Genomic DNA, 27825 nt, shown 5'->3' with positions numbered 1-27825 from the left:
ACAGCCTAAAGTCCATCTGTGGATGAATGGATAAAGAAGATATACACACACACACACACACACACACACACACACACACACACGCACACACACACACACACACTGGTATACTATGCAGCCCTAAAATAAGAAAGAAATCCTGTCATTTTTGATAACATGGATGAACCTGGAGGGCATTATGCTAAGTGAAATAAATCAGATAAAGATAAATACCATATAGAATCACTTATATGTGGATTTTTTTTAAAAAAGTCTAACTTACTGAAACAGTAGAAAAGTGGTTGCCAGGGCATATGGTGTGGGGGAAATAGGGAGAGTTTGTTCAGAGGGTACAAACTTGCAGCTGCAAGACTAATAAGGTCTGAAGAAATAATATAAAACATGGTGACTACAGTTGATAGCAGTGCATTGTATAACTGGAATTTACTAAGAGAGAAAAACCTAAATTTCTTACCAAAAATAAATATATAAATAAATATGTGAGGTGTTGGATTTGTTAACTCAATGTTGGGGAACCTTTCATGATGTATGTGTATATCAAATCATCAGGTTGTACACTTATAATACCTTACAATAAATAAATCAGTTTTACCTCAGTAAAGCTGGAGGTGTGGGGTAGGGGAAAGTAAATGCATAAATAAACTAGTATGTCCATAAAATAAAATAGTACTCAGCAATGAAAGTGAACAAACTATTGATTCTCACAACAATATGGATGAATCGTAAATATGTTTTGCCAAGTAAAATAAACCATTTATGTGACATTTTGAGAATGGCAAAACTATTGGGAAGGAAGGGAGATAGGTAGTTTCCAGGAATTGGTCAGGGAGAGGAATTGACTAAAAGAAGGCAGCAGAAGGAATTTGGGGGTGACAGAACTGTTCTGTTTGATATTGTGATGGTAGATACATGATGCATTATGTATTCCCATAGAATTGTACATCTCAAGGAGTACATTTTGTGTATGTACATTTCTTAAATATCAGCCACAGTATGGGGAATGCAAGATATATTTCAGACTATGTGAAATTAATTTGTTTTCCAAATGAATTGCATAACCGTTGTTATATATAACAAACAACCCGTTGTTTACTCGGGTTGAACATATAAATAAATAAATATATTGTAGGTAAGAAAGCCAGGTTTCTCACTGTTGAAGAAGTACAAATAAGCAAAAGGCAAAGGCTGGGATGAATTTTGTCTTGCTGGCTTGGGTTGGAGATAACAGTATGAGCTCATGGGAAGGGAGGGAGGATAGCTGGATCATACATACATATATATATATATATATATATATATATATATATATATATATGCAATATCTATGTATTTCCCTAGGTGTGTCTGTTGAGAGGGCCTAGAGGCAGTGAGCACACCTAGCACCTGGATTTGGTTTCTAAATACCATTCTCCAATAAATAGAACTGGGACTCCTTGTAGAGTTGTTGCTTCCGGGGCTGAGACAAGGAAAATACAAGATGAGCTTGGAGGTAGCATCTTGTGGTACCTGAAAGAAAGGAAATACTTACAAAACAAAAAGGAAAAAGGATGAGGCATGATGAAAGGACACAGAAGCCTACTTGATAGGACTCCCAGTGACCAAAGCTGGAAAAATTTGAACAACAAATTAAATAATGGTAGTGTTTGATTACAATCCAAATAATAAATATCCATGTGTCCATACTTACAGAAGAATTCCAATGAATAATGTAGAAGAAATTAGGGAAATTTAAAAAAATCACCATTAGATCACTACAGTATAATTGTCTTAGTCAGAATACACAGATGAATGCTAAAATTAGTGGTCAGAAGTTTAAAGAGAAACAGCATATTTTCATAGTCAGAAAATATCTCCCCCAAATCATTTGCAAAGGAAAATAGTAACTTTACAGTATAGAAACTTGACAGAAACCACCTTAACCAAGTGATCCAGGTGCATCTCACTAATAATAAAACACATACCTCCTGATCTGGTGTACTGAGAGGGTGTATCACCCATGGTATCCTTCCCGAGAATGTATAACCTCAATCTAATGATGAGAAGACATCAAACAAACCTACAGAATCACTGGCTAGTACTTTCTAGCTCATGAAGGACAAGTAAAGGCTTAAAAGTTGTCACTGTCTGGAGGCGACTAAAGAGCCATGACAGCCAAGTGCACTGTGAGGTCATGGATAGGATTCTGGAAAAGAAAAAAACATTAGTGAAAAAAATGGGTGAAATCTGAATAAAGTCTGAAGTTTACTTCTTAGTATTGTATTGTTAATTTCTTAATTTTGACACTTTTATTATGGTTCTATAAGGTGTTAACATTGGGGGTAATTTCCTGGCAGTCCAGTGGTTAGTACTCTGCACTTCCACTGCAGGGGGCCCGGGTTTGATCGGAACTAAGATCCCACATGCCACGTAACATGGCCAAAAGAAAATAAAAGTTGTTTACATTGGGGAAACTGGATGATGAGCATAAGGGGACTCTGTACTATCTTTGCAAATCCAAAATTATCTAAAAATAAAATTAAAAATAAGGTATAGTTGCCTGAGTTCAGTGTTATTTTCATATATCTCACAATTATTTATAAAATACCAATGGGGAGAAATGTCTGTTTTACTCTGATAACCAAATAAACAGTTTTTTTTTTTTTTTTTTTTTTTTTGTGGTACGCGGGCCTCTCACTGTTGTGGCCTCTCCCGTTGCGGAGCCCAGGCTCCGGACACGCAGGCTCAGCGGCCATGGCTCACGGGCCCAGCCTCTCCATGGCATGTGGGATCTTCCCGGACCGGGGCACGAACCCACGTCCCCTGCATCAGCAGACAGACTCTCAACCACTGCACCACCAGGAAAGCCCCCAAATAAACACTTTTGATGATTGTTAAGCTTTGTGGTTTATTTTAAATATATTTTGGTGGTGGTTATTTTGGTTGAAGTTTTATAAAAAGATTCAGTATTCAAAGCTTAATAAACAATGAAACCAGAGATGATTCAGGACATTAAAACCAGAGAACTAAGACAAATGCTCTTATTCTGGTTATGTGTTTTCCAGCAGTATATCAGAGCTTATTAGCTTTCTTCTAATCTTCCCGTCTCTTTATTAGCTGAATGTGACCACCTCCTTCATACTTCATGTACATTATAACCTCAGCGTTCAACTTTCCCTGCTTGAAGGAATGGGGATTCAAAAGGGGGGCTGGGCAATTAGGGGTTTTCTCGGTCAGTGATAGGGTGCGCCAAACTTTAATGGCGATTGGAAAGCTGTAAGATGCCAAAGCACTGTGGATGGCACCCCCATCCTAACCCATTGGTAGCTTTACCTGAGGTTTTGATATTAGAGATTACCTGGTTATTTGGCAGATATAGTCCAATATTGTTTACTGGACTTAATCTGTACTTGTCGTATTCTGTATGCTTGGTACTATTCTAGGCCATGCAGAAATCAAAATCAAAATCATGATCTCTGCCAAAGAACTTGTACTTGTTTGAAAGAAGACAAACATGAAGGCTCTATAGTAGGTGTAAAGACCAGAGGCTTTAGAGTTTTGCAGTCATATCCTCACTATTTCTTCCTTTAATTCCTAGGTCTGTGCTTTGGCAAATTTATTTAAACTTTGAGTCTCTTTCCTTACCTGTGGTATAGGATACTAATATCAGTCTTACAAGACTGTCATGGTCATAAATACCTGGCACACAGGAGATGTTTAGTGAACCGCAGTTATTCTTATCATGGTCGTTGTTATTAAGACTGATAGACCATTAGAAAATATGATAGTTTATTACACCAAATAACTCTGTTCATTGAATATTGTGTTACTCACAGTGTTCACATTGAATATTGTGTTACTCAACCTGTGTGTTCAATCTTTGTTTTATCCTTTTAGAGATGATGAAGAGAAAAAAAAGTCTCCGTCAGAAGGTACTGATGAGAAGGCTAATGGAACACATCCAAAGACCATCAGCCGTATTGGGAGTACTACCAACCCATTCTTGGACATTCCTCACGACCCAAATGCTGCTGTGTACAAAAGTGGTTTCTTGGCTCGGAAAATCCATGCAGATATGGATGGAAAGAAGAGTAAGCATCATTTGTTGACATTTTCTATTTCATTTATTTCATCTTTAAGATAGGCTCAAAATTTGAAGTGAATTTATCTGAAGTAAAGTGAAGGGATAAAGAAAAATTGTATTATGTTTATTTAGAAAAGTATTATTGAAATTTGGTAAAGCCTCTAACCCTAAATCTGAAAACCATTATGCACCTTATCTTCTGCAAGTAGAATTACAGAACTTCAGAACTGGAAGATTTCTTACAGACCATTTGTTTCTAACCTCTTATTCATTTATTTATTCTCACCTTCAACAAATAGTTTTTAGTACCTGCTATGTGCTAGGCATCAAAAATACAGTAGTATATAGAATGGACAAGGGCCCTGTCTTCATGGAGTTTACATTTTCTGGTGGTTGAAGGAAAGGTTGGATTTATAACACATAGAATGATAAATAGTGTGAGATCCTTGAGACAAAGCAGGGAGGGTTAGAATTGAGATCCAAGCACAGGTGGAATGCTGACCTCTGTGGAAGATGGACGGGTACAGTGTAGGTGAGTGTAGTGTGCTTCGTCCTAGGAAATGGAAGGAGGCCCATGTGACAGGATTATCTACTGACACATGATGTTGGAAGTTTGAGTGGAATGGAGTCTGTTTCTATGTTTAGAATAGCCCTTGCAGAGTATGAAATAGCAATTGTATGTAGTTGGATAGACTAAGATAGCTGTTAATGCATGAATTAACAGCTTTCATGCAGAATTAATGCAGAATTAGGCTATAGCTCTAGATTATTTCTATCCACCTCCAGACACAGACATGCAGTGCTGGGATGGACAGTCCTGCTGTTTCCTCCTGTGCTGGGCCCTTTTTTCTTAATGTATTACCATATTCTATTAGGGTACAATCAAGAGAAACGTTGTAACAGTGTAGCTTTACACTGACTTACAATGCTGAGCAAGCCTTGCTGTCCCCAGTTCTGTAGGAGCACCCCACCATGTTTCTGGGCAGTCTGTACACTAGCCCGCTAGGCTATGTCATTTTCTCTGTCAGCACTCCAGTGGCTGCAAGGGACAGTGAGTCTAACAGCTTAGGAGAAAAGGACAAGGAGACGCCTCAAGATGAAGAATTGTCTCCAGGACATTTTCTGCATTTCTTTCTCTTTATTGTTTTTGCATATCATATTTATTCTTTTTTTATTGAGGTATAATTGATTTACAATATTTTATTAGTCTCAGGTGTACAACATAATGATTCAAAGATTTTATAGATTACACTCCATGTATGTCAATAGTTATTATGAAATATTGGCTGTAATTCCCTGTGCTGTACAGTATATCCTTGTAGCTTGTTTATTTTATACATAGTAGTTTGGATCCCTTAATTCCCCACCCCTATTTTGCCTCTCCCCCTTTCCCTCTCCCCACAGTAAACACTAGTTTGTTCTCTATATCTGTGAGTCTGTTTCTTTTTTGTAATATTCATTCATTTATTTTATTTTTTAGAGTCCACGTATAAGTGATGAAACACAGTATTTGTCTTTCTCTGTCTTGACTTACTTCACTAAGCATAATACCCTCCAGGTCCATTCATGTTGCTGCAAATGGCAGAATTTCATTCTTTTTTATGGCTGAGTAATATTCCATTGTGTGTGTTTACATTTATATATATCACATCTTCTTTATCCATTTATCTGTTGATGGACATCTAGGTTGCTTCCATATCTTGGCTGAAAAGTTAGCTGATAGCCTTATGGGAGCTCCTTTGTAAGTAACTTGTTGCTTTTCCCTTGTTGCTTTTAATATTCTGTCTTTATTTTTAATTTTTGCCATTTTAATTACAGTGTGTTGGTGTGGTCCTTTTTGGGTTTCAGACTCTCTGTGGATTTTCAACCAAGAAGTCTATTTAACCTTTCCCAGGTTAGGGAAGTTTTCAGCTATTATATATTCAAATATTTTGTCTTCCACTTTCTCTCTTCTCCTTCTGGTACTCCTATAAGGTGAATGTTAGTATATTTGATGTTGTCCCAGAGGTCTCTTGAACTGTCCTCATTTCTTTTTATTCTTTTTTCTTGTTTTGCTCAGCAGCAGCGATTCCCACTGCTCTGTCTTCCAGCTCGCTCATCCGTTCCTCTGTATCATTTAATCTACTGTTGATTCCTTCTAGTGTATTTTTTCATTTCAGTTAGTGTATTCTTTATCTCTGTTTGGTTGTTCTTTATGGTTTCTAACTCTTTATTAAAAACTTCTAATTTCTCACTCTGTTCATCCATTCTTCTCCCAAGTTCTTTGATCATCTTTACAATCATTACCCTGAACTCTTTCTCAGGTAGGTTGCCTGTCTCCACTTTGCTTAGTTCTCCTTCTGGGGTTTTATCTTGTTCCTTTCTTTGGAATATGTTCCTCTGTCACCTCATTTTGCCTTATTTGCTGGTTTCATTTCTGTGTATGTAAGTTGGTTACATTTCCTGACCTTGGAGAAGTGGCCTTCTGTAGGAGACATCCTGTGTGTGCTGGCAGCACACTCCCCTCGGTCACCAGGGCTGGATGCTCTGGGGTGCCCCCTCTGTGGACTGTGGGTCCCCCTGTTGTGGTAGGCTGACAGGTGTGGGCAGTCTCATAGACATGGCTGGCCCCTGGTCTGGTTGCTGGCCAGGCCCTCCTTGTGTAGAGGTTGCTGGTCATTGGTTGGTAGGCCTGAGTCACAAGGTGGCTGGCAGCCTCACTCCTGGTGAGCCCCAGAGCTTGTGCTGGCCCACTGGTGGTCAGAGCCAGGTCCTGGGGTCTAGCTGCAGGACCCAGGGGTGCCAGAGCTGGTGTCGGACTGCTGGTGAGTGGGGCTGGACCCTGGGGCAGCTGGCTGAGGGGCCCAGTGTGTCTCAGAGCTGGTGTTGGCCTGAAGGTAGGTAGGGCCATGGCCCAGCTGGTGTGTGGGCTGGGTCTGTAGGCTCCAGGGCTGAGGTTTTCCTTGGGCATGTCTCTGCCTGCTGGTGGGTGATGCTGGTCCCAAGGCTAGAGCAGGCTCACTGGTGGATGGGGTCAAGGTCCAGGAGATTCTGGGGCTGGTGCCTGTTCACTGGTGTGTGGAGCTGAGTCATGGGGTCTTTGGCTGCAGGGCCCTGGGGTTCCCAGGTCTAGTGCCTATGTACTGATGTGTGTGGCCGGGTCCTGGACCCTCTGGTGGACAAGGCCGTGTCCAGGGGCAGCTGTGGGCTCGAGGGTCTTAAGGCAGCCTGTCTGCTGGTGGGTGGGACTGTGTCCCCGCCTAGTTAGTTGCTTGGCCTGAGGTGTCCCCGTACTGGTTCCTTCAGGTTGGTGGGTAGAGGTGGGGCTGGGTCCTGAGGCTAGTAAGTTAGAAGGAGGATTCCAAGAGGTGCTCGCTAGACCAGCATCCACATGGTAGAACGAGCTCCCCAAATAGCTGCTGCCAGTGTCTGTGTCCCCAAGGTGAGCTGCAGTTGCCTCCTGCCTCTCTGAGGGGCTCTCTAAGATCAGCAGGAGGGTCTAACCCTGGCCCCTTTCAAATTACTGCTTCTTTCTTGGGTCCCAGAGCATGTGAGACTCTGTGTGTGCCCTTTAAGAGTGAGGTCTCTTTCCCACAGCCCTCTGGGCAATCTCCTGAAAGTCAGCCCCACTGGCCTTCAAAGCTAAATATTCTGGGGGCTCATCTTCCCAACGCAGGACCCCTGAGCTTGGGAGCCAGATGTGGGGCACGGACCCCTCACTCCATGGGGAGAACCTCTGCAGTTGTAACTATTCTCCCGTTTGTGGGTTGCCCACCCCAGGGTGTGGTCTTGGCTGTACTGCGACTCCGCCCTCAAACCCATCTCACTGTGGTCCATTCATTATGTCTTTAGTTGTAGAAGATCTCTTTTGATAGGTTCTGGTCTTTTTTGTAAGTGGTTGTAATTTTGTGTGTCTGTGGGAGGAGGTGAGCTCAGGGGCTTCCTGCTTTGCACTTGTGGGAACCCCACTCAGCTTTATTCTTTGGAAGGGGAGGCTTTCATGTGGCTGGATGCGTGATTACTAGCAGCACGGCAGAGCATGTGTTCAGTTCTGTCTCCTGACCTCCACTGTAGTGTATTCTGTGGCATGACTGTGACCTGTGTGACTGACACCCACGTGGTTGCTCTGGTGAGAAGAGCGTTCCCTCCAGCAGGGGTGAGATACAGTTCTCGGAGAAAGGGTGATCTTCTTGGTAGACAGAGCCAGCGACGTTCATCTCTTTGTCCCCAGCACACACACACACCCTTTCTCCATACATTGAGTTCAAACAGTGCTTTTGCCCAACATGGCACAGTTTCCCATCTCTAACCACAGATCTCCTCACCTCTGTCCCCTGTGTCTAGCTGTGGCTCCCGTCTCCAAGGCTGGTTGGTGTCCATTCTCTTCAGGTAGGGATGTAACTTAACTCTACAGGCTAACTGAAAAATACAGAATATCTGACATACTTCATATAAAGTACTAGAGGCAAAAAACAGAATAACTGCACTTTAAAATGCCAGTTCTAGAAAAGGCAAAAGAGGCAGCAGAACAGCTGTCACTGATTCAATGTCTGTTGCTACATCAAGCAGGATGGGCTGACCACGCTAATGTACTTGAGCGTCTTTTCACTGAGTCACTTCCCTGGGTAACTTATTCCAGAGCATCCCCAGGTTCAACCTGTTGACATTTGCTTTGTCCATGTTTTCCTGGGCCACCTCTGAGAATTTTTGGAGAGAATCCCCCTGCTGGAAGCTCTGATCGCTTAGCAGCCCTATGAGTAGGAGCACAGGCCCAAACCATCGCAGTCCCCTTGCACCAGGCCAGAGGTTTTCCTGCCAGTAAAACTCCTTTAAAAGCCTTAGTTATCCCCTTTGAGAACTTCTGGCTGGTTAGGGCAGTTTTAAGTGTCACAGGGCTTTTTTTCTGTTTAGCAGCTTAAGAAGTTCTGCCTGTTACCTGCCTCTGCTTCAGTCTCTATTTCTGTTCCTGCTTCAGAACGCAAAATAGGTGGGAAAACAGATGGATCAGGTAAGATGGGGCTAATTGGGCCCAGTCTCCAGACTTCACTCCAGCTGGTTGCTTTATCACGGAGGGCTTCTTCACTTCTGCCTTTGAGAGAGGGTTTTGGGGAGGAGTCTTGAAGTTTCATCCTTTAATTCCTCAGACTCTTCCTAGATATTCCCATTTCAGTTTTTCATGGTTTTTAAAATCACATAAGTATGGGCAGATAATCCAACTTTTTCAGTAGAAAGTGCATAGTTTCTAATGATAATTTACATAAACTAAAATTTACCAATTTAAATTACATAGTTGGAGTTCTGAAAAATGAATACAGTTGTGTGACTACCATCACTATCAAGATACATAACATTTCCATTACCTGAAAAAGATCTTGCTGTTAATTCCTTCCACCTTTACTCCCAGCCCATGGCAACCACTTATCTGTCCTTGGGCACTGAGCTTTTTCTTTTCTATAATTTCAATAAATTGAATCATGCATATTTTTTTGTGCTTGGCTTCTTTCACTTGGAAGTGTTCTTTGCAGATTCATCCATATTGTGTGCTGCGTTAGTTTGTAGTTTGTCTCCTTTTATTGCTGAGTAGTATATTCATTCCATTGTTTGAATATCTTACAGTTTACACATACACCAGCTGGGCATTTGTGTTGTTTTCAGTTTGGGGCTATTATAAATAAACCTGCTTTGGATATTCTCAAACAAGTCTTTGCATGTACATATGTTTTCATCTCTTTTCAGAAGGTACCTAAGAGTGAAGGAGTGAGCTTGCTGGGATGTGTACTAAGTATATATTTAACTTTATAAAAAACTTCCAAACTGTTTTCTAAAGTGTCTGTAATGTTTTGCATTTCTGCCACCTGTGCATGTTACGTCCTCTTGAAAAAATGATCCCTTTGTCATGAAATGACCTTCCTCATTCCTGGTCACATTCCTTATTTTGAAATCTACTTTGTCTAATATTAATATAGTAACTCTACCTTTCCTTTCAGTTTTTGCTAGAAATTTTTTCTAGCTTTTTAATCTTATTCTGTGATCTTGTCTTTAAAATTGTTTTCTACAGCATACTTGTGGGTCTTTTCAACCAACAATCTTTTGATTGGAGTGTTTATACCATTTATATTTATAGTAATTACTGATATACTTGACTTTATAGTAATTTATAGTAATTACTGATATAGTTGACTTTAATTCTGCCATCTTGCTCTTTGATACTTACTCCATACTTACTTTGATACTTACTTGCTCTTTTTACTTACTCCATCTTTTATTTTTTCCTCTTTTCCTGACTTGTTTGGGCTTGTGTGTGTTTTGTGGCATCGGGGGGTTCGGTCTTTCTTCACTGTTGGCATATTAGCTGTACCTCTTTGTTTAATCATTATAATGAGTGCTGGAGGGTTTACAGTATAGTCTTTAACTTGTCACAGTCTGCCTTCAAATTTTACCACTTCATGTGTAGTTTGGAATCTTTATAACAGGTTACTGTGCTATTGTCATACATTTTAATTATGTATATAAAACTCATACTCCATTGTTATATTTTTCCTTTAAACAGAAAGGTATTCTTTACTTTTACTCACATATTGACCATTCCTGGTGTACTGGGTTCCTTTTTGCAGTTTCACATTTCTATTTAGTATCTTTTTTTTCTGCCCGAACAATTTCTTTCAGTATGTCTTATAGTAAACTGCTGGTGAGAAATGTTCTCATGTTTTATTGTTTTTAAAATTATATTAAGGCTGCACCTTAATTTTAGGAATTTATGTTCACTTGTATGTAAGTCCTTGTCAGTGTTTTCTTTTTTGTTCAGTAATTTTAAAATGTTGTTCTGTTGTTCTCTACCCTGCGTGGTTTCAGACAAAGGGTCTGCTATCATTTTCTGTTCCTCTGTACCTAGTGTGGGTTTCTCCCCCTCTTGCCACTCTCAAGATTTTTCTCTTTATATTTGATTTTAAGCATTTTTATTATGAGGTGCCTTACTTTATGTTTTCCTTGTCTTTTTTTTTTTTTTTTTGAAGTTCTTGGATTCATTGGTTTACATTTTTTACTAAGTCTGGAAATTTTTCAGCCATCATTTTTATAGCACCCACCCCTCTTCCTGGGACTCTAGTTTCCTGTATGTTAGACTGTATTACACAAAACGTTCGTTGAGACTCTGCTCAATTTTTTTCCTACTCTTTTTTTGTTTTTTTCAGTACTTTAATAATTTTTGTTGCTATATCTTCAAGTTTACTACAGTATTTTTATTCCATATATAGTATTTTTATCTTAGAAACTGCAATGTGAAACTTTTATATCCTTCATTTCTCTCCTTATCGAGTTTGTATCTTTCTTAATATCCTTGAGCATATTTTTCATATTTACAATAGCTGTTTTAAGGTCCTTCTCTTCAAATTTCTTTCTCTCTGTGCTTTTCTGGAACTGTTACATTCTTTGCATTTCTAGTAATTTTTGTTTTCATGCCAGACTTTTTGACATTTTTGTGGGTGGATTTGGTTTTATTCCTTTAAAGAATGTTGTATTTTATTCCATTGTCCAAATGAGTAACTTGCAGATTAGCTGAACCCTTTAGAGGCTTGTCTTTACCCTTTGTCATGGTGGATCCAGAGCAGCCTTTATTTGGAGACTTATTTAGCTCCATTACTAAAGCATTATTACCCTTCTTTAGACTCTCTTCAATGCCCTGGTGTTAATGAAGTCTTTCCACTCTGTCTGATAAGAACACAAGCTGTTCTTAGCCCTCTGTGAGCTCTTAAAATTACTCATTCCACTACTTATTTCTGATGAATTGGACCATTTCCGTTCACATGTGTTCAGATCAGTGCTCCAGCCAAGACCTGGGGATTCCTCTGCAGAACTCCAGAGCTGTCGCTTTGTGCAGCTTTTCTCTCTCTTTTATTCTGCTCCATAAATTCTAGCCACCTCAGCCTCACCACACTCCCTCTTCAGCTCCTCAGCTCAGCACTACTTCCAGGCACCTACTTTTACTGCTAGATCTTAGACACTGCCTCCAAGCAGTAATCTGGGCTTACCTTATTTGTTCCTTTCTCTTCTAAATCACAGTTCAGATCTGCCTATTGTACAGTGTTTGAAAACTTTTGCTTTACATATACTGTCCTATTTTCTAGTTGTTATGATCGGAGGGCAGTTTCTGTAGCAATTAATCTTTAATGAGCATAACTAGAACTAAACTGATTATTGATCCCTGTTGTTAAGAAATTTCTTTCTAGTTGCCTCAGACCTCAAGACCTAATATTTACTGAGTTATGAAAGTGATAAGGAATTCTAGGTATTTGAGTATGACCAGGTGTGTATTTGGAGTCCCAGAACAGGATTTGTCTTCTTCCCAGCTGATCTTTTCCATGCTTCCCAAATCCCTTTTGTTGGACTTCCAATCGTGTCTGGTTGAACTGGTTTATCTCACTGCTAGATGGCTACTGCTTCTTGGAAATGCACCAACACCTGACCTGCTTCTGAATGCATCCTTCTGTTTTGAGAGGTAGTCAACATAAGCAAATTTGAAGTATGTTTTATATTACTCATATCTAATGTGCTTTAAAATATATCACTTTTCATTTCTAATACATTAAAAAATTAAAAACAGCAGTGGAGCTTTTCTGGAATAGGAGATCCAACTAATTTTTGAGAAATTTGTGTAATGATACCTTTTGGGCATATTATCCTGCTAATAAGTCTGTAGAAATTTATTCAGATTCATCGTGTTCACTATAGCCAGCGCTGTATTACATTTGCATGTATATGTAAACATGGGGAGGTGATCTGACGATAGATACTACTAAAAGTTTTTCATAAGTGAAGATTTGGGTCAAAACTCTATGGAAAGATTAAAACCCTGATTAACTTGTCTCCAAAAGACCACTTGTCCAACTCAAGGTTTGTATATTTCATTTTTTTTAATTAACTCTAAGTACTAAATTTGTCAGAGTATTTCCATAATTCCTCATATAAACATTTTTTAAAACTTGGAGATATTCTTTGCTCTTATTTACTTATTTAGTCTTTTAAAGATATGGTCAGCTCGGGCTTCCCTGGTGGCGCAGTGGTTGAGAGTCTGCCTGCCCATGCAGGGGACGGGGGTTCGTGCCCCGGTCCGGGAGGATCCCACATGCCGCGGAGCGGCTGGGCCTGTGAGCCATGGCCGCTGAGCCTGCGCATCCGGAGCCTGTGCTCCGCGACGGGAGAGGCCACAGCGGTGAGAGGCCCGCATACCGGGGGAAAAAAAAAAAAAAAAAAGATATGGTCAGCTCAAAAATTTGTCCAGGAGACAAATCATCATTAAAAGCAAATGTTTCATCTCATAGAAGTATAGGTGTTTACCAAACCCATTAAATCTGACATTAAGCAAAAGCTTTGAACGGTCAAATTTAGAAAACAAAATGTATCTTCTGCATTTTTTCAGGTAGAATGAAAAATAAAGTTCAATATAAGCTCTTAGCTTTATTAACCTGATGCATGATATTTGCGGAAATCAAGAAAGTGATTGGAAACAACAAGGTACTCAAAATATGAATGTTCTAAATCATGATGAATAACGAGATAATTAAGTGATTACTCAATATTAGTACTTTTTCCTAAGCACTTCATGCATTGCTTCATTTAATCTTCACCTTATGAAGCAGGTATTATTACTATTATCCCCATTTTACTGAGGAGGAAATTCATCTTATATTTGTTAGCCAAAGCTGTAATATAGAATATCAGGATATCTCGTGGGACTAAAATCTGATTATACCAAACTAATTGTGGCACATTATTAAAAGCAGTGCCCATGAGAAAATATGTTTAGAAAACATTTAAGTTCTCCATGTTTTGTGCAATCAGTACCATCTACTACAATGTAGCATGTATTTAGGTGGCTAGAGGTCTTAGTCGAGGGCCAGTGGGGCCTGAACATTTCTTTTACTTAGCCAACCTAGCACTTTTTTGTAAATTGAATTGTGTGAATTTAGTTAGGCATTTTCTGGTTAACCATAGTTTCCGCAAGCCCCTATATCATTATGCCAGGCCTCCTTACACAATAATTGCTACTTTTCTAACCCCAGAGTCTTTTGAGGTTGTGACCCACCTCCCCTCACCCCTGCCTCCCATTTAGACTGAGGTAGCCTTAAGGAGACGGGGCAGACAGATGGGCTCCAAGACCATACCTAGTGCTAAATTTGTACTTCAATGGTATCAATGTGGCAAAAAATGAAGTGCTTATCTAGTTTTGCTACCACAGCCTATATAAGCTGAGGTGCAAGAAATTAATTTTTTCCCTACATGAATTAAACACTCCACAAGTACCTAAGACTGTACATGTACAAAGACTGTGTTAAATATAGCCTCTCTCCTCTTAGGAGCTAACATTTAGGTGTACCATACAGAGAATAATTACCATCTAGAATCCACAGCACAAGTTTCTAAATACATATATTGTTAGCTAAGGTACCATATAAAACATTCAAAATTGAGTGGGAGAAGTACAGTTAGGACCATGCTGACATTCTCCCAGATAACAAGATATCCAAAGGACAGTGGAATAGATAAGAGGGCCCAGAAGCAGCAGCGTCCAGTGTTTATGGTAACTTGATTATACAACAGAGGAAGTGATTCAGATATTGAAGACAACAGAACTATTTCAGTAAATGGTGCTGAGGGTGTGGGCAATGATATGTGTGGTCGGGGGAGGTATGTGGTGTCTGTGGAGGGGGTGAGGTGGGTGTGGTGTGTGTGCTTATGGAATAAGGGGGGGTGGGTGGTATGTGTGTGTCTGTGTATGTTCCCCACCTCAGCCCAACCAGAAAAATCAGTTTCAGGTAGATTAAAGGTAAACATTTGAGAGAGAAAATCTAAAATGTTTAGATCAAAATGTGAAGCAACATCTTAATGACCTTTGGGTAGAGAAGGCTTTCTTAAGATTTAGAAAAACAAAAACAGTGAAAGGATATATTGCTGTATATGATTACATTAATGTGAAGACTCCTCTTTTAAAAAGTTAGAAGATAATCCACAGTATGGGAGAAGATGCTTTGTAGCATATTATATTACTAATAATGGATTAGTATTGTGTGTGTGTGTAAAGGAATCTTAAATTAATTAGAAAGACGACATAACAGAAAAATGGACAACAGTTGGAACAGACCATTCACAGAAAAATAAATTGCAGTGATCCATAAATATATATGAGGAGATACTTAGCCTCCAGTAATCAAGGATATTCAGATTAAACACACAGTGAGATATCATTTCACGTATGTCTCATTGGCCAGAATTTGAAAGAGTGATAATACCAAATGCTGGCAAGGATTTTAGAGCAGTGAGCACTTTTCCACCCCATGCATGTGAGTGTCGGTGGTATTACCACTTTGGAAGACAGTTGGCAATAATCAATAAAGTTGGAAAAGCCTACACCTGTGTCTCAGTTAACCCAGTCCTAGGTACGTATCTACAGAAACTCTTGCCATTTTACAAGGAGGGGATTGTTCATAGCAACATTATGTTAGATCAAAATAAAACAACCTAAATGGCCCTTAATAAGAGATTGGAAAGGTTTCATATATTCATATAGTAGAAAACTATGTAACAGTGAAAAGCAAGTAACTAGAGTTACAATTTTTAACATGAATGACTCTCACAAAAGGTAATGTTTAATGAAAAAAGCAACTTGCAGAAGAATGTGCGTATATGGTAACATCTTAAAGCATGCAACACAGCACTATTTTGAATAGGAATACATCCACATAGGAATCATTAAATATGGCTTAGTGGTTACCTCTGGCAAGGGGAAGAACATGCAGTCAGTGAGGAGTACCTAGCAATTCAACTATATTGACAATTTTAAAAAATTAGGTACACATATGTTTCTTGCTCTTGATAGCCTTCTGATCTCTTAATGTTTCATTATAACATTTTTAAAACTTGATAGAACACCTGATTGCATGGGAAATTTAGAAGCAGTTGGTATTTTTCTTGAAGTCTGTGCAAGAAAAATAATAATTATAAAACCGAAAACCCCAAAATTAGTATTCACCTCATAATATTTTAAACCGTCACCACAATAATAAAATTTTGGTTTTTTTGTTTTTCACATTTAGAAATGTAAAAGATTTAATTACGGTTACACAATGGAATGTAAATATTGTCCACCTTGACCCTGTAAGAATACAGATGAAAGAATTTGGGGTGTAAAAGTGGAGAGGGGAGAGCCCAAGGGAAACAGGGATAGAGCCATCATGCTGCTCTTAGAGAGAAGTGGAAAAGGGCTACCTAATACCCAAGAAGCAGGAAATAATGTTGTTAGCATGCTCTTAAAACCACTGGGACAACAAATAAGATGCAGATAAAAAGCCATACAAATGTACTGGGCAGGTGGAATGAAGCAGTCACATTTGCTAGTCCTCATCTCTCACAGCAGAAAATCAATAGAGAATTTTACAATCTATTATCACAGCACATTGTTTAGGGATATGATGCAAATTAACTACCCCAAGAAACAGTAAATGTTAAAAAGTGGTTTCTTTTGGAAAATGGTATTGGAGGAGTTGGGAAGAAGTGAATCAAAGAAGCTAATTATGTGGACATACCACTTTAGTAATTTTGAAATATTTGAATCACATTTCCAGTATAGATCCTTCATTGATTTTACCCACCTGAGATCTGTTTCTATTTGAAATATTGAAATGTTAATTGCTTTTAAGGGTGTGGGAGCCATATTTGTTTCACATTTTAGATCTCATTTTAAACGCTTTGGATGTAAGGAGTGTTGAGTAGTGTCTTGAGAAGGTTAGGGGGTTTCACTCACTTTAGAGGGGTTTACACATTGCCTGTCAGTGAAAGTTTTGAAAATTCAGTCCCACATGTCAAATTTGAGAGAGTAGATGATATTCTGAGTCACACTTACTGAAAATAGAGTTTATAATGGCACTGCAGGCAGAATTCTTTGTTATTGTATAACACTGGGAACAGCGACACTGTAATTAAGAGATAATAAAAGTGGAATATTTTTTCCCCAGAAGACAGTGTCTCCTCCTATTAGAGAAAGACTCTTTAAGTGGAGGCAAAGCAAAGCAATTATTTTAAAACTAGGCGAAGTTCCCCCTCCTTGCCACTTTGCTGTTCTGTGGCAGCAGGGTTGTATAATGAAGCCCTTTGACACAAGGCCAAAGAGCAGTGCCATGAGGGTGGCCATTTGAGTCCTCAAGTAGGAGTTTGGTGGCGGTCTAGTTCTGGTGGCATTTTATCTGTGTTCGATGAGGAGTGCCTCTTCACAATTCTACATTTAGACTAAATAACTTTTAGGTTTTTAAGTTCCATTTTGATGGCTCTTGTCTTTCATTTAAAATCCACCCTTTCCTTCATTAGTGTTGGTTAAAAGAGGTCACCCACTGTTCTCAGAAGCAATACTTTTGACAAGGAATGTGGAATAGAAACTATAATTTTTTAGCACCAAAAAAACTCTGTTCAGAATCTGAATATTTCTTTCTGAAAGAAGAATGCACAGTTTTTACTACATCTGATTTTTAGAAATTATTCTGTTTGTACTGTTGACTCATTCTATTTATATTTTCAGTATAGTTAAAATTTAGGAGAAAGAAGAAAATAATCTTCATTTCTCTATGTTTGTTTATTACAGTTTATCAAAGTCTTCAGTAACCTGATGTAAATTTGAAATTAAAAATGCAATACTGGTTTCCTAAAGAAAATAATTATGGTGATGGAAATTTATGTACCAAAATTTTATCACTGGATAGTACAGAATTAAGAATTTGAGCTTTGAAACTAGATAGATCATTGATTCATTTTAGAAATTTTTTTTTCTTTTTTGGACAAGAAAGTAGAATTTATTGGTGGGCAAGTAGGGAGGGGACAGTGCCAAGGCTCTCGCGAGTGCAGGGCCCGCCATGTGTCCAGGGGCCACAATTAGGGATGTATTTGACTTCACAGCCATCTGGGATGGGCCTCTTTTCTGCCACCATGCTTTCAAATTCATCCTCATTAAACTTAGTAAATCCCCCCTTCTTGGAGATGTGGATCTTCTGGCAGCCAGGGAACTTGAACTTGGCCCTGAGGAGGGCCTCAGTCACATGCTCCTTGTTCTGCAGCTTGGTGCAGATGGACACCATGACTTGGCCAATGTGGGCCCTGGCCATTGCACCCTGGGGCTTTCCAAAGGCACCTCACATACCTGTCTGGAGCCTCAACTGGGGACAGTATACCAGTCACGAATGTCCACTGGAAAGGGCTGAATCCAACATCCCTTAGGGCAACCCATACTGGCAACAGGCTCATACACTACACTACCAAGGAGCCTGTTGTTTGCAGCCACTGCACACCAGCCCCCCATGGGGAAAAGAGCACAGTCGGCTTAATTGGCTGCAAAGTAGAAATTCTTTCGAGCACCAGCTGTGTGCCAGTCCATTCACTCTTGATGGGAAATAAGGAGAGGGAGGGGATATACCTGAACAGGTGTCATTCAGCTGAAAGCTGAATTGCAAAAGGAAGTTCATAACATCTTTGGATACAAATGGCATATATGAGTATTCCAGTGAGGGAAATAGGTAATGCAAAAGCCTCAAAGGTGAGAATGCCACCTTAAGGTGCTTATTAGCACAGTGTCTGGCACATAGAAAGAACCTAATTGTTATTTAAGAACTTAATTATTATTTTAGGTAATATTAGCAGCAGCAGCAGCATTATTGCCATCATCATCTTGGAAACAGCTGAATGACCAGCAAGAGCAATACAGTGTCACTCTTGCAGTCATTTTTAAAATGACATATGATATATAAGTAGAAATGTTTAAAGGAAACAAGTATGATATCCCAATTTTGTGGCAGACGTGTGCGTAGTAAAATGATTAGGAGCTTATATACTGAAATGCTCTCTGGTGGTTAGACTGGTGATTTTACATATTTTTTCTATGTGTGTTTTTTTCTGTTATTTTCCATATTTTTTATTTACTTTGAAATTTTTTGCCATTGACACTGGATGAATATAACTTACATTATCAGGGAAAATCAGTGTTTTATGTTAAACATTTGTTATTTAAAATATAACATCAATGCAATAGAATATTTAAAGGCCTAATGAAATACAATGATGTCTAAAATATAGTAAAATGTTTTCAAAATAAAGACAAATGGAAAAAGGTATAACAAACACTTAAGCATGATTACCAATAAAAATTGACTGTTAAATAACAAAAAATGCAATAAAATAAATTTAAAAGATATAATTGGCTTTATTAAACCATCAGTCAATTGGGCAGCATCCCACCTTGCAAGCAGAGAGGAGCTTGGAGGAGCCGTACAAAGTCAAGGCTTTTATAGGCAGGAGAGAAGGGAAAAGGGGAGAGTGGTCACCTCATCTTCTTCTGGGGTATGGAAAGGGCCTGTGTAGCAGATTTCCTCATTGCTGCTGACAAGAAACTTCCAGACTAGTTGGTTAAGACCATTCCTGGAGGAGGTTGTACTGCAATTACTGCAATTAGGTTAGTTATTAAGCCTCAGTCTGGTGAGGTGGGCTGAGCACAAGTGACTCCATTTGGGGCCTATTGTCTCTTTTTTAAGATGACTTATGATAAGGTGGTGGGTATTAAACCTCCCTTTTAAAAATCTGCTAATGGCTGTTGTGGTACTGTTCTTACCATAAATAAATTGGGGATGGGGATCGTTGACAAATGTTTCATGTTGTTTTAGCAGCACTTAGTAATTTGTATCAAGGCTGCTTGTTGCAGTCCTCTTAGGAATGCAGTCCTGGTTACAAGGTGGGAAGTCCCAAGGTGGGAAGGGGTGAAGCTCTTCCAAGCACTGGCAGTCTAAACAAATGGAAGACGTTGGCCTGACATGGAAAAGCTGAGTTACACACGTGGTGGCATCACTTCAGATGCAGTTCATGGCAGTGGGCTGTTTTCTGGCATCTGTGTCAGCGGTCTTGTAGGAAGGGTTGGGAACCGTGTTTTAGAAAGGGGAGCTGGCAGTCTCTCCTGAAGCTCCTAAGTTTGGGGTAAAACAGTCAGACTGCTGTCATCTTCCCTGAGAACAGCCTCTGTCTGCAGGCTGCTCTTCCTTGCCACTAGGAGTTATTTTTGTTGACCTGTAGTAGCTTTTGCCCAGGGGCGTGTTAAAGGTGCCAATGGGGCTTGGGCTATTTTACAGTTAAGGTAGCCTACTTGAATTCTCTTTGTAGAAATGCATGCTCAGCAGCATCTTAGACTCTAAAGTTTATTGGTCATAAGGTGCTTGTGAAGTTGAACAAACTTGATTTGGTGTCACTTGATGAGCCAGATTCAGGCTTATCTGATTTAGCAGTTACCTGCGTTCCTCAGATAGACTGTAATAATTTACCCTTACATTTTATTTTAGTATGTTGCTCTCTGTAAGTTTGATAATGAATCCTGTAAATTGCTCAAAAAATTATGAAAAAACATAGTATGCTTGATTTTCTTGGAGTTCAGTGTTCATACCTTTCACATATAATGAAGTTATTGAACTTCAGTAACATTTTGCTATTGTCCAACTTTTTAAGGTGGTTATTAAAATAGCAAGTTCTCCAGCATCTTCCTTCACTTTATAAGAATTATGAGCATGGTGACTATGGTTAATAACACTGTATTACATAATTGAAAGTTGCTAAGAGGATAGATCTTAAAAGTCCTCATCACAAGAAAACAACTGCGGTAATGTATGGTGATAGAGGTTAAGTACACTTACAGTGGTCACCATTTTGCAGTATAGACAAATATTGAATCATGTTGTACACCTGAAACTAACATAATGTTACATGTCATTATATGTCAGTTTTTTAAAAAAAGAATTATGGGATGCTGTTTGTTTCCTAGAATTTAAATTCCCTTTCCACAGATGTCCATTCTTTAATAATTATTGAAAACCCATAGCAATTTGTCAAGCTATGTTTGTTCCTTATGAGCCTGGGTCTTTACTGATATCCTATTTCCATATCCAACATCCTCTTGTTGAAATAATCTGTATGAAAATTTTGTCCTGCCTCTTCTTTGCTCTTTAACCAACCTGAGTTTTCAAATGTATTTCACCTAAATGATGGAGACACTTTTTAAAAAAATTATCTTCAATGTTTGTTGAGTTGCCTCATCTACATGCCTATTTAGGACATCTGATGCTTTTCTTCTTTTTCGAGTTTTTAATCTGTTCTCTGGACACAGTAACAAATAGTACTTGCTTGGAGATTCCATTCTAGTATAGGGGGAGCTCAATAATAAATAGGTGGTATTTCAGGTGACTGTTAAGTGATCCAGAGAAAAATAAGGCAAGGTGAGGAGAGGAAGCCCTGGGGGATGTGACATCTGAGCAGCGACCTGATTGAAGTGAAGGGGCAGAGGTCATGCTGGTATCTGGGAAAGCAGCAGCGAAGAAAATGTGCGGGATGTTCATCTGTCAAAATGCTAAAAAAGTTTATATGACTCTAGTATTTGTTTTTCCTGAAAAAAATAGCTGTATATTCTGGGTTATTTTTGTCTTTCTCGCTGCCTGCACACTTTTCCCGTAACCTTAGCTCATGATGATATGTTCTTATTATGTCCTGCCCTCTTCTCCAACCTCAGCACAAGTCCTTTACATTCTCCCTGTGCTTCTAGCAATGGCTAGCTGTGAAACCATCTCCTAGCTGAGTGGAGGAACGTATTTGTTTACAAGTTGGGTTTGTACATTTTTATGGCTTATTACTTGGGTAAAAATTTCTCCATCAGCTTTTGTTCCTCCTCCCACTGTTCACTTTTACTGTTTGCATTCATGTTTGATGTATCCAATGTCAAGACAGGACAGGACCTGGGACAAAACAGAAACAATAAATATGTTAATGAATGTGCTGTACTCCATCCTCCCCCCAATTAAATTAAGGGTGAAAGGTTACCCCTTTTCTATTAAAATGCATCAGGAATGTCTGCGGCCGGGGTGGGGGTTCTTCTCAAAATATTGACTTTAACAAAGAAAAATTTCTGAGTACATGAATGATGTTTAAAAAGTAAGTCTTTGTGTTTTAGCATGGAAATTGGATGCATTTTCTTTTAGAAGACAGTATCCCTAACAATAAAAAATACACTTTTAAAAGATTCACATGTATTAACTCATCTGATTTTCAGAATAACCCTATGAGGTGTAGGTAGCATTTTATTATTGTTTTACAGAGACAGTAAGTGACGCATGGGGAGGCTGACTTGCCCAAGGTCACTCAGGTGAAACCAGAATTTCAAATCATGTGCTCTCTGTGGAAAATACTATGTTGGCTTTTGTCTAGAGGCCATCCTGATAAAGGATGGTGGTGATCAGTATTATGAGTCTTCTGTAATTGAGATCCATGTTTTGATTCAGTGTCTTAGTCCAGATATACTGTAGAGAAGGTGGAGGGCCAAAGAAAACCCCCCTTTTCTATCTGCTGAAAACAAAATCCTCATTTAGAACCTTCTCTGACTTGTAAACCCTACACATGGGTAGAATTAGTGACTTCCTCCTCTCTTTACCTGCTTGAAACCTCCACTGTGGTTGCTTTCGGTTAGTGCCATGCTACAGGTAATTTGGTTTATACAACTTATCACTGTTAATGTGAACTGTTTAGGGGTAGGGTTTGTGTCCTAATAACCTTTATGAAACAACACTGTAAAGTAATTATTGTATGTTGTAGTGTCATTTTATAGATTTATAACCAGAGATGTTAGGCAACTTGTTGAAAGTCAGAGAAATAGTAGACAGCAGGGTATGAATAAAATCCAAGTTTCCTGGTTCTTGGTCCAGAGTACTTCCTGCCATTCCAGAAAGATCAATTTAGGGTAAAAGTCTTGACTTCTTAAAGGAATAGAATCACATCCAGAGTGAACATCATCCTGCCAGGGGCATCCTGGGGAGCATATTCTTCCAATTCTCTCTTGTGTTTCATGTTCTGTTCTCTACCAGTGATGTAAACCTATTTCTATTATAAAAAGAAGGAAATGTTTTTCAGGGAAAAGCAATCTGTATAGGTTGTACTTCTAGTTCCTGTAAGGCTGCCCCAGTTTTTCCTTTTATAAAATAGAGTTGACTGCAGGTAACAGCTCCCAGTCGTAAAGAGAAAGATTATAAAGATTAACTGATTTTTTTTAAATGTGTAAATTGCCTTAAATGTTTCGAAGGTAAATGATTTAGAAATATAAGATAGTAATAGTACTGTTTTATTTCTACCACTCTGTTATAAACCTGGAGATAATTAACACTATGAGTTGCTTAATATTGTGTGAGTTTTCTCCCAAAGGTAACTTCTGTTGTGCACAGCTGGGATTCCATTGCTTCAAGCAGTAATCTGAGTGTCTCAGTTACTCAACTAAGATTTAATGGTACTTCTTATGGTGGTGCCTGAGAATATTTTATGAAAGGAAGTTAGGGATAAATATACAAGGATTACTGTTAACTTCACATAATGATTTGTAGGGAGAGCTGTCATCCATGAATTTATCTAAATCCTTTGCATACCAGTCATAGAAAGCAAACTCCCCCTGCCTGGGGTGCACCTTCAGCTGCCTCAGTGACGTAGAATTGAAGAGCTTGCTTCCTACCAAGGTAGCATATCTCTTCATTCTATAGTAGAGATACTTTAAGAATTTTGCCCAGTTTTCATATGCTGTCACTAGGGAATTAACTTTAGAAATGTCTTGTGCCTTTTACAAATCTTGTACAGACATGTCCCAGTTGTACAGTGTAGAAGGGCTTTTGCTGAGCACATCTTTGTTTCCAAGATTTATTTTGGAATGCCCTCGGTGGTGTTGCATTATATTTTAAATGTCTTTCTCCCATTAACATAGAGAAATTGAACGTATTTTACATGGAGCTTATTACATCCTCACATTTCCCTTGTTTCCTAGCCTGGCAGGGCCTCCATTGTTAGCTTTCAGGCCATAACTTAAGAATTGTTTCTAATTAGTGTGGATATGGCTTACTGACCTTCTCTACCATTTGGGGAAAAAATGATATTTTTGTCACTTTACTGGGGCAATGGAAGAATATTTTTCAGGCCAACAGACAGGAAAGAAAGGTTTGTGTATTAAAAGAAAAAATAGACACTGTCCATACTATGTCTTTCTATGCTTCTTAAGTCTTTCTGATATTAAACTTGAAGAAAAGGAAAAAGTAGATAATCAGGGAACCCACAGTGTGGAGTGTTCAAAAACAGGCCAAGATTTTGATGAAAATAGAAAAATTGGAACAGTAAGATCTTAAACGCAATCTGTTCCCAGTTCGGTTCAGAAGAAATTAAAGTTGGAGAGTATAGCATGCAAATAAAAACCTTTGCATGAAGCTTATACCTTTTGGTGAATTAAAAAAATAAATATCTTTATTTTCTGGCATATATCCGTCATTACTCTTTACTGAATATTTCATTGCTCGGGAGTATTTTATACCTTCCTCTTTATGAAAGAAGGGTGACAGGCTGTGCTTTCATTCTCAGTTGTGCATTTAACTATTTTTTAAAGATCAGTGGTAGTAACTGAAGCCAAAATATTGTTCATTGTACTTCATATTTTCAAGAAGACTTCTTCAAATGTATAATAAAGATAAGGTCAGAATACTAATAAGAACTGGTTTATAATATTGAAGATTTAATGATAGTTTCACCACTGCTCAGGTTTGGAACAACTGCGAACTTCTCTTTTGCAGAAATGTGTTGTGTGTGTGGTGTAAAAAGTCACAGAGGCCTGTTGACTTTTTTGTTTCTTGTTTTACTTTGAATATCACCCCTATATCTCAGAGTCTACCAACTCAGTGTGGATGAGTCTAGTTTGACTGCTCTTTCCCTGCATACAAACCAGAGTAAAAGTGGACAGTGCGATGGGGAACCTAGTGCTGCAGGTTAGTGAAGTCTCAGAGTCCACATCTGTAAAATGAAGAATATAGAAGTGGCTCCTCACAGAGTTGTGGGCTTTAGTTATCATACATCCAGTTTTGGAACAGTGCTTAAAACAGTATGTTCTCGATAAATGTTAGCTGATGCTATCACTACTGCTACAATTATTACTGCTATTAGCCTTATTACTCTGCAAAATGCTAGGTGAGCTAGGGGGCAGACACAGGATCGTGGCTCAGTTCTGAGCTGCATCGCCATGAGCAGGGGTGCTTCTGAAGGCATCAGGGAGATCAGAGAACACACCTGACTTGCATTCCCCTGCTGTCCTATCTTCTCATTCCCTGCCGTCTGTGCTTACCTCACCGGAGTAGTACGCCTGACTATTGCAAAGGATTGTCACCTGGAGAGTTTCCCCTTAATGTATCCATAGAACATGTTTCCTCCTCCGAGTTGCACTAGACAGTAGCTTTGAAATCCGTATGTAGGTAGCCCCCTCAGTAGCTTACACCACCTCTCAGAGCTGCAGATGTAGTTATAATGGAGACATCAATGTGAAATAGAGGCAGTGATGCCTAACTGAAAGGATCATTTGGATCAAACAGAACGTTTATAATGCGTGCCCAGTGCTCAGAGCACTGTAGTATAGGTGCTCAGTTAGCACTGCTGCCTTCCCCTTTCTTTCCAGTTCTTTGTCTTTATTGTGTACCTCTATCCATATTTTGGGCTTTTTCTCTCATGTGGGCGATTGTAACAGCCTCCTTCCTTGTTCTAGTTTCTCTCATCCTGTCCTCCGCTCCTATCTCCTTATCCTGCTTCAAATGAATTCTAGATTATAAAATTTGTGAATGAATTCTTCAAAAGAAAAGAAAAAATGAGAAACTGTTTTTTGGCAACACGATGGCCTACAAATTCCAAAACTCGTACATTATGAAACATCTAAAAGTGATTAAAATATTTTTAAACACCTTTTAAATGAGTGGATGAACCTGTAACAATGAAAGGGAAATGAGTACAAATCTAGGAAGTGAGCTAGCCCTGGGACTGCTAATCCCTCAGGGCATCTGTGGATCTGGGTGCCCAAGGAGTACTGGAGATAAAACTACCAGCTTTTAGCACAGAGGACAAAAAGATAGAGTATGAAGGAGCTGTGAAGCCGCCTGTGGGGTAGGCTGAGAAGTTAGAGTATCAGAAGTTTCAATAGCGGAGACAATGGAGAGACAGTATTCAAACATATGATGACTGCAAGTGTTTGGAAATGATACCTGAGAAGCCCAGAGCTGGATAAACGTGAAGAAACCTGTACGTAAACAACATGAAGTAATGTCTTCATGAGAAAAGGTAATTGTCCACCTAGACTTTTTTTTAATTAATTAAGTAATTAATTTTGGGCTGCATTGGGTCTTTGTTGCTGCACACGGGCTTTCTCTAGTTGTGGCGAGCGAGGGCTACTGTTCTTTGCGGTGCTTGGGCTTCCCATTCCAGTGGCTTCTCTTGTTGTGGAGCATGGGCTCTAGGCGCGCAGGCTTCAGTAGTTGTGACACACGGGCTCAGTAGTTGTGGCTCGTGGACTCTAGAGCACAGGCTCAGTAGTTGTGCACGGGCTCAGTTGCTCTGTGGCATGTGGGATCTTCCCAGACCAGGGCTCGAACCCGTGTCCCCTGCATTGGCAGGCAGATTCTCAGCCACTATGCCACCAGGGAAGTCCCTAGAATTTCTTATGAAACAAAGACATTTTCATATGAAGAAAAACAGAAAAAGATTTGCCACCAAAAGACCCTCACTAAAAGAACTTCTAAGTATAGATTTCAATAAGTAGTTGAAAATGGCCTCCAAAAACAACCTGAGTTACAGAAGTAACAAATAAAGGTAATATTATAGTAAACATGAGGGAAAATCTAAGCAGACAGTGGCAATTTATACAAAATGTCTACTTCAGTAGTATTAAACAAGACAAAAGTAATAGACACTGTTATCATGTAAGGTTGGAGACAGTTGATGAGTTAAAATACACCAAGATTCTTTTATTTTCAAGAAGAAGGAAAGCAGTCTTTGGACTCTGGGTATGCATGTTAAAAATAGCCGTGGAAGTGTAGTCTAGTGCACAAAACGGTATCTTTTGATCAAGTTTGGCAAACACCTTTTCACAGTAGGCACCCAGATATTTGTTAAAATGCATCTACCTACCAACCCGCTACCACCCTTGTAGTTAGAGCCTTGCAGTAGGATACATCCTGTTTCCAGTCAGTGACTTCACTGATTCCTTCCACCATGTTCATTATGTAACTACAGTTATAGCTCTTTCCCCAGCCTTCTGTACTTAATAATGAATGTGCTATGATGTCAGATTTAACTCCCTCTACCGTTGTCATTATGAGGGACAATCCTCCTCATTCAGTGGGGTCCAGCCCTGTGTTTCACGTGGCAAGCCTCACTGAGGGTGCAAAAGCCATAGCTGCACTGTGTGTGTGTGGCTTTAAAATCAGGGCCGCTGAGGCTGCCTCTACAGCCTTCCCATCCTGTTTAGTGCACAGTGGTCCTTTTCTTCCCTGAATTCCACTGTAAAATGGAGGTAATACTAGTGTCTTATTTTTAGCATTGTGGTGTGCGTTAAACAACTAAGTTATAATTGACCAAAAACAAGATTAAGTTTTACACTTCTGTGGGAGCTGGAAAAATAGAGCATGGCGCACAGGGTTAATGCTCCCTGACTCAGCATTAGTCACCCACAGGTGACTTGCGATCAGAGTTTGGTTGGAGAGATCTTTGGGATCCATTTCTAGGAGGCTTAGTGTGGTAAAGATGAAGATCTGTTAAAAGTTTTTGTGAACATGTACACCAATTTGTTACCAAATTGGTGGACTAGACCCACACTGGGGTCCTAACCCGGGTGGAGACTCCTTGTCTCCGTCAAGGAGGTTCTTTTTCTGCTCGGATTCACACAGCCA

At 39.3% G+C, this 27825-nt stretch overlaps 1 protein-coding gene and 1 non-coding gene across 9 annotated transcripts in view; one reads left to right on the top strand and one right to left on the bottom strand.

The window, feature by feature from the left end:
* The window catches only part of PSD3 (pleckstrin and Sec7 domain containing 3), a 570605-nt gene that overhangs the window by 456024 nt on the left and 86756 nt on the right, over positions 1–27825 (top strand). For all 8 annotated transcript variants that reach the window (XM_060001190.1, XM_060001192.1, XM_060001191.1 and 5 more), the window contains one exon: positions 3874–4067. In XM_060001190.1, coding sequence (XP_059857173.1) covers positions 3874–4067 — 194 coding nt within the window. The remainder of the gene's footprint in view (positions 1–3873; positions 4068–27825) is intronic.
* On the bottom strand, positions 18274–18412 carry LOC132417778 (small nucleolar RNA SNORA70). Its single transcript, XR_009517930.1, has one exon. It is a non-coding gene; the product is annotated as a small nucleolar RNA SNORA70 (small nucleolar RNA).

The sequence above is a fragment of the Delphinus delphis genome, chromosome 21 (assembly GCF_949987515.2).
Source record: "Delphinus delphis chromosome 21, mDelDel1.2, whole genome shotgun sequence".
Taxonomy (NCBI): domain Eukaryota; kingdom Metazoa; phylum Chordata; class Mammalia; order Artiodactyla; family Delphinidae; genus Delphinus; species Delphinus delphis.
This window is presented reverse-complemented; position numbering and strand designations above follow the sequence as displayed.